Here is a 16,754-nt window from a genome sequence, read left to right as displayed (position 1 = left end):
TATACTTTTGCTATTTTGCTAAAATGCACAGTGGGAAAATATAATAAAAATTCTTTGGGGAGCCTTATAAAGTAACTTATTGCTCTAGTTCAATCACCAATAATGCTACCATTTCACATTTTTATAGTGCTGCATGATCTCCAAGTACTTTTTTTTTAAAATGTTTTATCTGATTTGGTTTTACTGCTTTGTGAATTAGAGCCTGTGTCTTTCCTGTTATGATTATTGTTTTCACAGTTTGGGGATTTTTTTTAATAGATGTTTCCCTTGGAGAAAAGGGAGATCTTGATTTTCTCCCAGTGACAACTAAGGCTTCTGGCAAAGAGCCCAAGGCTCTTTGACATTTAAAATGGTCAGTTGGAGGCCTAGAGCTCCACAATACTTAGCATGTGAGACACTAGACAACAAGAATAGTCTCTTTGCAAGTGTTACATGAAACACACGTGCTCCATCCAAATAAGCACCTTGTTTGGCCACATGCTTGTTAGCATGACTTACTCCGTCGATAAGGCAGAATTTTTTTTTTAGAGAAAAAAATATGAAAGGCAAGAAAAACAGTTCACAGATGATTAGAGGTTCATAATCGTTTCTGAGATATAAAAGCATCAGCTGGATTACAAAATGGAATGTTCTCTATCCTTTTCCCTCTCCCCTGTCTCTCCAGTCACCCTTCTCCCCTCTCTCCTCTTCTCTTTCTCCTACTCATATTAATGCTTCTGCAACACCAAAATTGCCTGCAGTATTCATTTCTACACCATTCTATTTCTCACCACTCATGGTTTCACAACCACTTGGAATGGCCTTTCTTTCCATACTTGATTTCACCCAAGAGTGAAGCACCACCATCCTCAAAAATTCTTCTTCTGGCATCTTTTTGCCTATTCGCAGGTCCATACTGTTGGGTTCTTCTCCTTAGTGCTCCCATGCTACCCTCCATGCCTCTACCTCTGAACCCACCTTCAGTGAGGTTGTAGAATAAATGATCTTATTTCTGTGTCTAGCTCCCATGCAGCCAGAGAGCAATTATTATAGCTTATTCACACTCTATACCTGTGTTACATAGAGATGCTCAACATTCATTTGTATCATGTGGCACTAAACACCAAAAGCTATTTCTTGTAAACACCAAAAGCTATTGACTATTTTCTATGATTAGGAAATATTATTTCACTTACAAAGTAGCTTAATCATTTCTATCAGCAATGTATAGTCATGACAGAAACAGGAGAAAAATAAATCTTTTCTCAGAGATCTGATGACTGCATTGAACTTAGAAGATGCAGAATATGTATCAGGTCATGTTTTATAACTTGCTCCCACTCCCTTCCTCTCTGTCTCAAATCAATTAAAAGAGAGAAGTAATTGGGTACTTATTTTTTCTTGACTAGTTGGTTATATTAGAATGATGATCTCTTTATGATCATTGTTATAAAAAGCCCTGATTTTTTATACTTAAGAAAATTACAGACTCACATAAATATTAAAAAACAAAACAAAACAACAACTACTCAATAGCAAGGAAGTCTGAATCTGTTCAGTTTTAAGTCCACCTTGTTTCTAGTTCATATTGAGGGAGAAAATAAGAGTTTATGAAAAGCTGCCTAAGCACAACTCTCTGGTTAATCCACTAATGCTCTGCCTCCCCCAGTGACAATATCGGTACTGGGTGGAAACCTGGAAGGTGACCTTTGGTTATGCCAAGTCCTAGAGCTGAGGAGCATGCCTTAAATTTGTCCTTCATACTCAATGGCCTATCTGTCATGCATGGATTTACCAAACTTTCAGAGTACAACCCAGGCAAACAAGTTCCAGATATTCCCTAAATATTCTTCATTTCATTTGACCCACAGCTCCCTCCTCCAATAGTACACCAAAGTGGTTTTTCTGAATATGGTTTAAAAACATTATATATTCAACTGTCCTGTATTTCTTATAGCTCTATCAAGTTTCTTTGTAAAGAGGTATTTTTTTTCCTAAACTTCTCCAAACCATTATTATTTTAATTCCCCGTCACTGATATTTATAAGTTGTTTCTAGTTTCAGTATTGTCCTTCCTAGAATCCAAGGTGCCAACCTGAATTATACTGATTTATCCAGGTGTGGCCAGCCTGTGGTTTTATACAGGATCAAATTCAAGATAGATTTTAATAAAGAAGAAGAACCTAAAATTTGACTGCATGGTTCATGAAAACAAATCTTGCCCCCAAATCAATAATGGGCAGTGTGTTTTTTAGTAACTTTAAGTGGTTAAATAACTGTTAATAAAATTAAAAGGAATCTTTTTTGTCCCCTTCCTTCCAAATGCCTCCTCCCCTCTGGTATCCCTGCTTTCTTTACCAGGGTGTGAATCTTCACAAAGTAATGGAAGCTGGTGACTTTATTTGCAAAGCTGTAAATAAAACGACAAACTCGAAGGTAGCACAAGCCTCCTACAATGCTTGACATGAATGAATTTGTGACTCAAGGCCGAGAAGATCCATTTCAGCTACAGATATTCATCTAAAGATCATTACTGTCAACTTATTCTGAAATGTGAAGGAATAGACACAAGTTGGGGGAAAAAAGAGATACTTTTCAAAAGAGTGCAAGTGAATCCATTTTGAAGTCAACACAAAGAGAAACCAGTCATAGGGAAAATCACAAGTTGAAGCTAAGTAAGAAAATTTGTAGATATGCCTTTGAACATGGAGAAAAGTCTACTCTTTTGTTCTTATAGAACTCACTTGTTAATTTAGTAGACGTGAAAATTGACTTCAGCTTTCCCTAAGATTTCCCTAAATACCAAATATTCTGTGAAATACTTAATCAAGCTGGCTTAGCACCGGGTACGTACTGTTAGTAGTTTATGAGCCCTGCATAGTGTGCAAAGTGTGTGGCCTTGATATGCTTTATGCCTTTGGATCTCAGCTTCCCATTTGCCAAGTCAGTTAAATAATGGACCAAGCGCCAGATCTCCAGCCGACCCTACATAATTTTTAGCAATAGAACGCCTACATTTCAAGTATGGCTAACATCTGTTAACTATTTCAATGACTTTATCTTGTTCCAAGAGGCTGTGGTCAATGGCAAGGCGCCATATCCTGGAAACATATTACGACCTCCCATGTTTGTTACATGCTTCCAGTTTACCATACTCTTTCTTTCATCAGTTAGAGTACAAACCAGCGTGGTGTTACTCAACTGTGGAGAAACAGAAGGCACAACTTTCATCTTGCTGTCTAAACTGCAGTGATGAGAATAGATTGATACATGTAGCCTAATCCACATTCATAATTGTCAGATCATTTCCAAATTGCTGGAGGAAATGTCATTATAATCCTAAGAATGTGTTAGTAAGCCAGTTTTTAATTCATAAAATAAACTGTTTTTCATTGATTCAGGGCACTTTGATTAAATCACATCTTGTTGTTGACTTTTTTTATGGTTATTTTTAAAGTTGAAGTGGCTGAACTTTTATCTTTTGTACTAGAAAGAATTGCCAGAAATAGCAAAAAGTAATATATCAAGTTGAGAAGAGGAACAGGAGGACTATGTTAAGAAAAACATTTCTGTAACTTATGCAAATAATATGGAGACAGTATTATTACATGTGTCTCTAAAACATCTATTGTTCTATTATTTATGTAGACTTCTCCAATAATATTGGGCGATCTTATCTTTGAATAAATTTGAATATAACTTGAAATATGAATGTGTGCATTGTGGACTTTCTACTAAATATTCATTAAAACATTGAAATGGAAAGGAATTCAACAGAATAAGTACTGATGACAACTAAGTTAACTTTAAAGATATATAAGAAGAATCAGGAGGGAAACATATTGATAATTGACAAAACCAAACCATTTCCATGAAAGAGGCAGGCTCATCTGAGTTGTGATGGATGGAGAGCAGGAGCTTGTGATCCGCAAGTCTCTGCATTTGGGTTAGTGTTTGGAGGTGGGAGCAGTGCCAGAAGCAAGCAAAATTGCATCTCTTTGTGGATCTGCTAATTGCATACCCCCTGTGCTTCTCCCTTCACAAAGAAGGCAGCCCTGTGAACTGGGGCAGTGATGGGACGCCTATCCTGATGGTGCCTAGCAGAATATACACCTCCTCACTTTCTGAGATGGACTTTTCCTATCTCTCAAAGAATGGTGATGGTTTCCATTTTGAGATATTTGGAAAAGCATTTGTTGATGCAAACTGCTGATAGAAGCAGCTATGGGCAAAACTTGGCTGTTTTGAAATAAAAAGCACAGACTCTTTAAAAGGCAAAGCAAATAGTGAGAAACCCAATGTGCAGCCTAGCACACACATCGATCTACTGATTTGATCATTTCTAAAAATATTTTGATACTTCTAATCACACTCACCATGAAAACGTTATTTTAGGTATTTGTCATCTTTCCTCCACCCAAACCACCTAAAGTCCTCTGCTAGCTGAAAATAAGTTTCTTTTCTGGTTTGGGGGAACGAAAAATTACATAATCACATAAAGCTGCCTGAAGTCCATAGGCAGAAACCCACCTAAAGCTACATTTCAACTAAACAGGGAAACTTGGAATCATTGCAAACCCCACCCAAGTAACCCACCCACACATAAACCCATGCAAGGGTTACCCTTGGGAAAAAGACTTTGAGACAGCAAAGTAATTATGACTTTTAACAACATACATGTCAAAATCATCTTCTATGGGAATGGCCCTTATATCAAGGAAAATATCCTTTCTAGAAAATATGATATATTTTATCACATTTATGTGTTGATGACCTATTATAGTCTATGTCCTTAAGGCTAAGTCACTGAAAAACAGGAATTTTCTAAATTCTGGACTCAGGAAATTCATAAGCCAAATAAATGGAGACAGGCTATGACTTTCTGAGAACATTCTGAATGCCCTTTTATGTTATGTATTATGATCACTGTAACATTTAATAAATACTCTTTCAGCTGCACTTCTATGACTTTATTTCTGTATGTGTGCATCCTGTATGTTCAAAATGATGAACTCCAGATATGAGTCACAGGTGATTTAGCATTCAGTAAATAAGCCACAAATATCATCCCTATCTCAATTGTATAGGCTTAAGGAACAACAAAAATTATCTCAAATATTTCAGAAAGATTGCATTTCCACCCTCATTGGACCCTGTGGTTCAGTTATGTTACAAGAAAAAAAAATCTCTCCCATTTTCCTGCTTTTCCTGTCTCAGAGTGTTGGCTCACCCTCAGGTTCTTGCTCCTCAGAGTTGCAAGGTTGTAGCACTGCCAGGCTTCACGTTCTACATAGTGCTCCTTTTTTATTGTCCTCTGTTACAGATGTCCTCTGTTTCCCCTACCTTGCCCCCTCCTCCCAAACCCCTCCCCACCCCAGGCCTTCATCCCACTGTTGTCTGTGAATGTCTTTTTTTAAAAATCAATGAAGAATGTTCCTTCACCCATTTGCAAACTTCCTCTCATGTATCCTTGGGAAGAATATAATCACATGTTCCTTCTTTAAACTATCACTTATGTGGCAAATAGACCGTTAGGATAGACCAACTAATGTTACTGGCAACTTTGAACAGATCAATGAGTGGTTGGGGGGAAAAACAAAACAAAATATGAACACATTTTATGGTGAGACTATAGCAAAATTACCAACAATTAAAGTGAGTTACCAATAATTAAAAAAGGACCTATAGCCAATTATCTTTGAGATAGGAGGAAAAGAAGGAAGTAGAAAGTTTTACATTTGAGGTGTATAGGATTTTAAGGGTAAATTGGTTGATTTTGTTAATTGGTCTCTATTTTATTTGGAAGTGAGATCTTTGGGTATTAAGAGTTGGGGGTGGAGTGAGGGCTTGTGAAGAATGATAAAGCTTGAAACCCACCCAGAGCAGTATTAGAAGTTAATTTACTCTATGAAAGAAAGGTTTCAAGGGGCTGTTAAATGCTAAAACCAAATCTACTTCTTTGTCCTCAGGCTGTAGTTACCAACCTGTGCATTCCCACCTATTGGAAGCATATTTGATTTTAGGGACACTGTTCTCCTCTCTCTCATGTCCTGCCACCTCTTTAATTGCTTGGTTTCCTCCTTTACACCCTTATGTTTAACTATGGATTCACAGATTAAAAATGCCTATATCCCACTAGTCAAAATGTGTTCCATGACCAGTAGGGTTGTCATCACTTGGAACACATTGAGAAATGTAGAATCTTGGGTTCCACCCCAGACTAACTACATCACAAAGTGCATGTTTAACAAGATCCTGGCAGGACTTTCATGAGCTGAAAGTCTGAAAGCATTTGTCTGCTGAACACATCTCCCTTTGGGTGTCTGAAGCTACGTTTAATCAAAATACCTTGTCCCACTTCCCCTCATGCACTGTACTGCAGCCCACTGTCTTTTCTCTGCTCCCGAAACTAACTACGTACACAAAATGAAAATGTAAACATAAAACTTTCATTTATTGAATATGTCCTTTTCTCCTTTTGATTCTAACTGGCCTCATCCAGCACCCTGGATTCCCTGCCTGCCTCAGGACAATCAGGCTCTAATTAGCATTAAATAGTCTTAGGAACAAAGCCTTGGGTCTGTTGTCCATAGAAACGGAGTTTCAGTCAAACCAAAGATAACATTGGGCCTCCCTTGCATTTCAGCTCCAGGTCCAGAAAATCTGAATAACTTCACTGACCATACCCTTGCAAAATAAGAAACAATATGGGATGAGACCATGGCTGATATCAGGACCAGAGGCAATGATCAACAACCCCCCTATCCTGGTTCCCACAATCAGTAGAGACAACAACCCTAACTTCCTTAGTCACCATGATTAATAGTTTCTCCCCTGTATAACCCATCCCCTATTTAAATATTCTGAGCCCTTAATAGTTTTTTTAAGGTTTGTTTTGTAACAGTTTGGAAGCAATTCTAAAATGGAATACCAATTCATTAGAATACAATTATAATTCACTAGAAGTACACTTTCTTGGGCTGGAACTCAGATATACTGAATTAGAAGCCATAGGTTGAGGCCCAGCACCTGTGTTTTTGCAGGCCCTCCATCCAGGTGATTCTCAGGGACCCTCAAGTTTGAGAATATTATTCCAGGGTGAATTGCCTTTCCCAACAGTGACTCACCACCCTTGCAAAGGAGTAAGGAGAAAAAAAGAACAAGAGTCTATTTATTGCATACTCTGCATTCACACTGAAAATCCTCATTTCAAACCAACACTCCCATATCATTTCACATTTCCAGTGTGAACAGGGTTTACAGGGAAGAAATGGGAGAATGAATAAATGTCAGTATCCCTGACACATTCCTCTCGGGGACTCTGTGTCCCAGCTCCATGTGATGAAGACCCGTGTGACCAGACTCAGCATCAGAATTTCCCTAGAAGGCTTAGATCTGAGAAAAACTCTACCAATTTTCTACATATGACATCCTTCAAGCTCATAAAAGTGTAAAAGAAAACCAATGTGAATGCAATGGAACACTTGGGATAGCCATAAAAGAAGATTAAAAGCAAAGCATCAATTAATTGATGGAAAGAGACATTATCACCAAACTACATTCATTGTCCTAGTGAGAGAGGAGGTTTAATGGACTTACTGAAGACCCATTAGTCTTGAGTCTTTTCTGGCACCATCCGATCTATTACTCAATGGCTATACAATGTTGGTCAATTTACCTAATACCTTTAAACTTCATTTTGAACCTCACTTCCTTCACCAATAAAACATGGGATTAGAATAGCCCTTATTTATACAGCTGTTAGAAGGATTCATGAAACAATGCTTACAAGTGTTTGGCAAAGTGCCTGACACTTAGTAAGTGCTCAATAAATGTTAACTATCATCATTTTTATTATCCCTTTCTATGGCGCTGCCTTGGACTGGAATTCTTCCTCCATTAGGTTGTCTAACCCCCAGGGAGGATCTTGTAAAAGATCATCCTTTATCCCCTTCCATGTAAAGAGGGTATTATCTTGAAGAGCCTGCCATGATCCGAAACAGACAGCTCACCATCAAACCCCAGAAACACATAATCTTAAACTGACACCAAAGTCCCATGCTTTACTTACAATGCTGTATCACTGGGCTGTGCATTCTGAACTAATTATTATCTGTACTAGTTAGTCCCTGTTATTTCTGAAAACTGCAGTTACAGCTAGGGGCTTACTATCAGACTTTTACTGAATAAACATGTTTGAAGACCATCATAGCACGCTCCATCTCCACATTCTGCATCATTTAAACTCAGACATTTCATGAACATTAGGTATTTGTCCCATTCTTTGGCAGCTGGACAAGTCAGCAGGGAGATCCATTGCCACATGAGTTGTCAGTATTTATTTGGTGGGCTGTCTTTCTGGTCAGGCTTCTAATTTTATCCTTGTCCTGCAGAATATCATTCTATATGCCTCCATTAGAAAGTTGCATGCTCAGTTGAAGAGAGCTATTCTTGCTTCCATGGGAATCATGTATCCTCGGGCTTGAGTCATAGTGTCAAGTTTATGTTGCTTGTACTGTTCTAAGACTATAGAGAAAATGCCTCAAAACTCCTGATTAACTACCGTGTTTCCCCGAAAATAAGACAGTGTCTTATATTAATTTTTTCTCCCAAAGTTGCGCTAGGTCTTATTTTCAGGGGATGTCTTATCTTTCCATGCGCTAGGTCTTATTTTTGGAGGATGTCTTATTTTTGGGGAAACACGGTATTTCATCTGAACATTTCTCCAGCTAGTTCTTCCTGTCAAACACATCACAGGTAGCCAGATCCATTATCCGAATCATCTGAATCCTGAAAGCTGCCTCTCAGTAAGGTTTCATAGTGGCCTCTATCCTGTAAATGAATGCCAATGTGTTGGATTGTTGGCCACACATTTGGAAGCATTCTGAGAGGCCTGCTGCTTTATAAGGAAATGGCCTGCTTTTCCCAGCAGTTTCATCCAGGTGGGACAGTGTTATCTGGGAGTCCGCTGACAAAATTCACATTCTGAGTATGTGCATACTTCAAGAGAGGGGAAGCAATGGAATTAGAATACCAATGTACAATAGTTAATTTAAAAATAGTTCTATTGTTAAACTATTATTGCTAAAAAGTATATCCTCCCTCATAAAAATTTCCTATCTACTATATGAAACAACATTGGAAAAAGACCATTTTACTTTGTCTTAAAAATCTCAATTTCAAAATGTATTTGTTAAAAATATAAAAAACTAATTTCTTCTGATAAGTTTGCAAGAACCACTGGTAGACATTAGGAAAGCAGCAATATATTTATAAACTTCAGTCAAATCTTTTCTATGAAATTGGTAGATGGGATTTAAACCTTTGATCATGGTTTGTAAGGATAGCCACAAATGCACTTCTATTTAGATTCATATATATCTTTATATCTTCCTCCCACCCACAGCTGAAATATAATTGAGATATAATATTGTCAAAACAACATGCTTATTTGATACACTTACATACTGAGAAATTATTACCACCATAGTAGTTAAGTGACATTAATTACCATATATTTTTGAGGTGAAAACATTTATGATCTTTCTTAACTTTAAAGTATATAACACATTATGATCTTTCTTAACTTTAAAGTATATAACACAATATTGTTATCTGTTATAATCAACATAGGAGAATGGTTGTTACCAGGGGCTGGGGAGTAGGAAAACTTTGGTCAAATAGTACAAGCTTCCAGTTGGAAGATGAATAAGTTCTGGGGATTGAATATCTGGATCTTTCTCACAGCAGCCTTAACACTAGGATATCTATTACACTTGTATAAAGAAAAACATATGTAATGACCTGCTCTTAAATAAAAAAGAGTATGTCCTTGGCTTTGTTGGCTCTCAGGTTCTTCATCGATGTTGAAGATCAGAGGAGTTAAGGTTAGAATTATGGGCAATGAGGAAGAAAAGAGAAATATGTGATGATTTGTTAAGAGCATTAGTGGGTGTATGTGTGTGTTTCTGTAAGGGGTTTGTAGACATATGTAAAGGATGGTGTCCAACATGGGCATTGGGAAGCTCTTAGTCCTGCTTTTACTATTCAGGTGACTAGAGGCTGTTTCCTGGACCTGATGGACTTCTGTAGCAGCACTCCACCATCACTAGGATCTAATGTGCACAGGCTGGCAATGTTATGCTCCAAAGCTGTCATTTTGGAAGTTATGCCATTCATGTCAATAACATTATCTTTTAAAATTAGAATTGCATTGAGTCCATTCCATATGAAAAAAAATTCACTAATATATAGTCACATTCTGTTTTTATATTATGCTGACAAGTATTAATAGTTTATTTTTGTTTTGTTTATAGTATTAACAATCATATTAACCGATTCAGTTATCCACAATATTCCTGTATTTGTATTCAGATGAAATTCAATTGTTTCTGAAACTCAAATCCAGGCTGACAAGAGAAGTTTCCAACTGTCCAAGAAATTCAAATGAATGTGTTTATTTTTTCAAAAAAAAAACTTCTGTGAACTATCAATAAATATATTAATTTCATGGGCAGAATGTTTGGATAAATGACCAGGTGCAAGACAGTGACTTTGTAGGATTATCACTTTTATCTTTAATTTTAAAAAAATCATGTTATTTTATTTTTTATTTCTCATAACTTATATGTAGCACCATTTAGTATATCTACATAAATTGGAGCTGGGCTTTAATGATTTGTGGTTTTCCAAGATGAGTCAAGGTTTCCACTTTACACCAACTGTTTAAAGAAAAAGCATGTCTGTATGAAGTACTGCTGTGCTCAGGATTCATTTGTGCCCTAGTTTTAAATATGGACTTAATGTACCATTTTAATAAAATTTTCTATTATCTCCTACTACCCTGCCCTCCACAGTCTCTGTTCGAACTTCCTCAAAATGCATCACAACTCCTCAATGGCCTGTCTTCCTCATGCTCATTTCTTGACCTCTGATAATTTCCCTCAGGTAGCAGCTACTCATCCAGCATGCTCTCACAGTAATTTGTTTATACTTGAGCACTCTTCAGTATGATTATTCATTATGTGCCAGTCTTTCTGATAGATTGTGAGCTGCTGAAAATCAGAGGCTGCATCATGTATACCTGTGCATCCCTGGGTCTCACATGTTATCTAACATATTATAGCATCTCATCGGAGTATGCTGAATGAATTGACATAGCCAGTAACCTTAAAATTTTGAGGGATTTATGATAAACTTCATTCCCTAACAGTCCCAGTTGCTATTGAAGTGTGCAGAGCAAAATATAATCCCTGCCCTCAATGGCTTCCGAATGTGATGTTTTGGAAAAGTGTACCCTCATTTTCCTAATTTAGAGGAGCTCCTACTCTTTAGTAACCTCTTGGTACTTTCCATTTTTCTTACTATGTTAAATTCATAAAAATTTGGATGCCCAACAGACTGTAAGTAAACAACTAAGATATATTTGCTATTTTAACCACTTTTGCTAGAACTACCTCATATACAAGTCCACAAGCTGTTAAGGAAACTTGTAGCTTATCCTGTAAATGGATTGAAAAAGCACAAGTACAAATCAAGGTTCTTATTTGCCTACAAGTTTCAGAATAGTAAACTTTATTCATCCATTTAACAAGTATTTTTTAGCAGATATATAAGATAAACACTGCCAAATTCAGAGGTTTCAATACTGAACAAGATAGTAGCAGTCCCTGGCTTCGCTAATTCTGAGAAGGTAGGTTAGTTCAAGTTTGATAGTGCACTACAGGATGACAAGTACAGCTGCAAATTAGTAGCTCTAAAGTGCTTGACAGGGTCTCTCAGATAAGGATCTACATGAACTCCAGTATACAGACCAACTAATACTATTGGGAACCAATGACTAGATAGTGCTTAATTGGAAAAGTATGGAGTTTCTAGGTGAATGGTGTTAACCTCATTTTTCTGGCACTATGTACTTCTGTATATTTGTCTATTTTTATGCCAATCTTTTTTCAATCACAATGGCTGCACACTACCTACCTTCTGGTTGACTCACTAATCTCAAACTCTAGCATGTATGGACAATCATGTACAATTTCAGGAGTTTATTTATTACTCTGCCATCAGTTCTTGGTCACGATACTCAAGTTAAATGGTATAGTATGCAAAGAAAAAAAATGAGCATGAGGAAGAACAGGCCATTTGATACCTTGAAAGTTTAAGCCTGTGGATAAAAAATTCCCATGCATTTCATCATCATTTAGTAAGTATGAAATAGAAACTAAAAAGACAATAGAAAATATCAATGACACTAAGAGCTGGTTCTTTGAAAAGATAAACAAAATCTGCAAACCTTTGGCTCAATTTACTCTGAAAAAAAGAGAGGTCTCAAATAAATAAAATCAGAAAGGAAAGAGAAATTACAACCAATACAACAGAAATAGAAAAGACAAAAAAATACTATGAATAAATTATATACCAAAAATGGACAACCTAGAAAAAATAAATTCCGTAAAAAATACAACTTTTCAACATTAAATATGAAAGAAATAGAAAATTCTAAGAGACCAACATTTTTAGTAGGGAAAGTGAATCAACCAAAAACCTCCAAACAAACACAAGATGGCTCTAATGGTAAATTCTACCATAAATGTAAAGAAGAATTAATACTAATTATTCTAATTCAAAAAAAAAAAGTAGGAAGAGAGAACACTTTGAAACTCGCTTTATAAGGTCATCATTACCCTGACACCAAAAACAGACAAGGTCTCTCCAAGGCAAGAAAATTATAGCTCAATACCCCTAGATGATCATAGATGAAAAAAATCTGCAACAAAATGTTAGTAAGCTGAATTCAACAATATTTAAAAGGATGATATACCATGATAAATTTTGGGTTTATTCCAGGAATATAAGAATGGTTCAACATTTTCAAGCCAACTTATACACCACATTAATAAAAATAAAGATAAATTTATATGATCATTTAAATAGATGTCAAAAAAGAATTTGACAAAATTCAGAATATATTTATGATAAAAATTCTCAAATGGTGGGTAAGAGAGAACCAAACTTCAATATAATAAAGGTCATATATGACAAGCCCATAGATAACATCATACTCAAAGGTAAAAAGCTGAAAGCTTTTCCTCTAAGGTCAGAAACAAAGAAGGACCCCATTCTTGTCACATTTCTTCAACATAGAGTTGAACATTCTAGTCACAAAAATAAATTTTAAAAAAAGATAAAACCACATTAAAATAGGAAAGGAAGAGGTATACACATATATACACACACTATCATGTCATCTAAAAATGTGGAATCTTATATATATATAAGATTTTATATATATATATATATATATATATATATATATATATATATATATATATATTTCAAGTAGGATTGAATCAAACTAAGAAAGTTCTACACAGCAAGGAAACCATCAACAAAATAAAAAGATTGCCTACTGAATGGGAGAAAATATTTTCAAATCATATTTGATAAGGAGTTAATATCCAAAATATATAAAGAACTCATATAAATCAATAGCAAAGCAGTTAGGTAATGGGCATAGGTCTGAACAGACATTTTTCCAAAAAAGACATATAGTTGGACAACAGACACATGAAAAGTTCCTCAACATCACTATCAAGAAAATGCAAATAAAAACCACAAAAAAAAAAAAAATCACCTCATACCTGGTAGAATGGTTATTATAAAAAACACAAGATAGAACAAGTGTTGGTAAGGACTTAAGAGAAAAGGAAATCCTTGAATACTGTTAGTGGGAATGTAAATTGTACAGCCATTATGGAAAACAGTATGGAGATTCCTCAAAAATTTAAAATATAGAACTATTACATGATCCAGCAATTCTTCTTCTGGGTATTTATCTGAAGGAACAAGAACAATAACTCAAAAAGACACACGCACCCCCATGTTTACTGCAGCATTTTTTACAATAAGCAAGGCATACACACACCATATCTAATACTATTCCGCCATAAAAATAATGGAATCTTGCCATTTGCAACAACTTGGATCAGCCTTGAGTCCATTATGCTAAATGAAATAAGTCAGAAAAAGACAAATATCATTTGATCTCATATACATGTGGAATCTAAAAAAATAAAATAAAAAATAGGTTGGGAGGCAAAATGTTTGAAAGGGCTCATACAGTCAAATTGCCCCAACTGGAAAAGATGATAAGAAAGCCCAGGATATCCCTCCATTGGTGCTGGTGGAGAAGTGCAAATCATGCAATCATCAGCAAGGACCTAACAGAATGGGAACCCCAACCTTGGCTGTACCCACACAGTTACACCCAGAGACATTTACCCCTTTCTTCTCACAAGCCATTTTCAGATCTGCTTGGACACTATCATGATCTTCTCAGAAAAATTCAGTAGGTGAATTAATACTTGTCCTCATATGCTTTAGGTATGTGTGACCCCAGCAGTCTCAACATCTGAACTAATCTGGATAGAAGCTCATCTCACCTATGTGGGGTGATCAAAATACCCTATAACGCTACTTATCTGCCTCACCATAATGAAAGCATATTTATCTTTCATCTTTATATTGATTTCCTCATGGTCCCAAGATAGCCTTTACTTTCACATCCAAGGCCTGAAGAAAGGGTAACAGCAACCTTGCTGTATCTCTCGCTTTTTAGAAGGAAAGTTATTGTTTTCCCATTGCCATTTGTTAGAACTGTGTCATATCACTTTACTTAGTTGCTAGAGTTAGGGAACTCAAGATTTTATTGGAGCATATTGACAGCTGAAAGTAATATTTCTATATATGGAAGTAGGTAAGACTGGATCCTGGTTAAGCAACAATCCCTGTCAGTCAGGCCAAGGGATAAATTTGTTCTCTGTGCTAGATATATAACAATGACTTAAATCACCAATGGTTCCTCACATAACTATCTAACGTGGGACCCACAAAAATCATCATCAAGTGACAATTACACGTGTAATAAGTACTATGCAGGAGAAGCTTGTCTTTCTCTAGCACTATATGGAATAGTGTATGAAGAACTAAGGTACTAAACAGTAGAAAAGGAGGAAAAAGACCACTTCACATGGAGAAAATACCATATATAAACATCTGTTTGGTGGAAGCTAGGGGCATGATGCATTTGGGAAACTCATAAAATGCTAGTGGGGCTGAAGCATAGTGAGAAAACAGGAGACTATGGATGTGTGTAAACCAGTCAATAAGGAGGTTATTAATTATATATGCAAGGAATTCAGATGGGCAGGTGCTTGGAGTTATGATTTTAGAGCCTCAATCCAATCCTCTACAACCACATGCTCAGTCTTGAGACACAGAATTCACTCTCTCCATCAGTAGATTTGTTCAATACAAAAGGTAGAAATAAAAAAAGAAATAAAAATGATTAAATTATTTAACAGGAATAAATTTTATAATGTCATGAGATGTTATTATTCAAATGTTTCTCAAACAACACCAAATTTCTTAAGACAAAACAAATGTAAAAAAGAGAGTGATTTATCTTTTTTCGTATTGATAGGCTATTAAGGAACACGTAGAATGAAAAACATAACTTTTTTAAAACCTTTTCAATTATCTGGAGGTTCTGGTAATGGTTAACTTCTTCCCCATTATTAGTCATTAATTTGATATTCTAGTGTTGGTGAGGGGTTGTAGTAACTATAGCAAGAGAAAAGTGTCTTTGGATTTGGCTACTCAGATGTAAATCAGAGAGTAAACATTATAAAATATGTTCCAGAAAACAACTAGGGTATAGTAAAAACTAGGGATGTTAATTATTTACTACTTAGCCTTCATTACACTTGACTTTGTGTTGTCTGCTTGACACTGGTGATAAACTGAAATGGAAGAATCTAAAAGATGATGCTTACAGGAAAGTAAAGAAAAATAATCATCCTATAATTAGATTTGACTTGACTGTGAAAAATGTTTAGTAGGCTTACTAGCATTATTTTAGAGTCAACCTAGGAGATAGTTTGGGAATGGTTGAAATGGCTGGATCATTTTCAAAAGAAAGTAAATTCATGTATCGAGAAGAACTTATGTAAGGCCTGATCTACAGAGCCTTAAGTTCAAATTTTATATCTTGTTTTCTAGAAACATCTTTTAGGGAAATAAATTATGTCTTCAAAGTTCTTGTGAGCCTCAAAGCACATAAAACAAAGCCAATGAACTACTGATGTGCAATCATTTATTTATTTGATGTTATTTTTTGTCAGTATATAAGCCTTTTTTCAGGAATACAGGCATTGTCTGGACAATAACCTGTATTAGAGATTTACAAATCTACAGTTCTTTGTGGAATCATGTCAACGTGAACCAAAGGTAAGTACTTAGGATGGAATAAATATGAGTTTTATTGACTCAAGGTGCTTTGCCCCAGCTGTCAGACACAGACCAGACTCAGCTATTCTTCACCCTGAATTCATAAAGAATAGCATTCCCAAAGGACAATTTTAATTGGAAGCATATTTTACCCCTATAATGCAAACTCAAGGTCACAACAGGTAACCTGAAAGATTGTTCTACCATATGTTATCCCTAGAAAATATATTCCTCAAATATCATGATACACAAGGGGCGAAGATTACATAAGTCTTGAGATAAACTTCCCATCACATCAGTTTACTATAACTGAGTGGTTGGGTTACAAATGAAGGCAACATGCAATTTAGAATCCAGTATATACAAAGAAAATGGAAATTATTTTCTCCACCTGTCTGAGTGCCCGTTACTTTTATACTAAGTTTTACAGTGTAATTCAACATATTCAAGGATGAACATAATATATGGTCATATATTTTAGAAACCAG

General features: G+C 35.8%; 1 protein-coding gene across 2 annotated transcripts in view; it reads left to right on the top strand.

Annotated features, from left to right (window-relative positions):
• Positions 1-3,687, top strand: part of HMGCLL1 (3-hydroxy-3-methylglutaryl-CoA lyase like 1) — a 221,231-nt gene extending 217,544 nt beyond the window's left edge. For both annotated transcript variants that reach the window (XM_084890880.1, XM_084890879.1), the window contains exon 9: positions 2,341-3,687. In XM_084890880.1, the coding sequence (XP_084747006.1) occupies positions 2,341-2,442 (102 nt within the window). In that variant the 3' untranslated portion in view covers positions 2,443-3,687. The remainder of the gene's footprint in view (positions 1-2,340) is intronic.
• The last annotated feature ends 13,067 nt before the right edge of the window (positions 3,688-16,754 follow it).

Source organism: Pipistrellus hanaki (genome assembly GCF_964339955.1).
Source record: "Pipistrellus hanaki genome assembly, chromosome: 7".
Lineage (NCBI taxonomy): Eukaryota > Metazoa > Chordata > Mammalia > Chiroptera > Vespertilionidae > Pipistrellus > Pipistrellus hanaki.
Note: the sequence above shows the minus strand (reverse complement) of the source record. Positions and strands in the feature narration are given on the sequence as shown.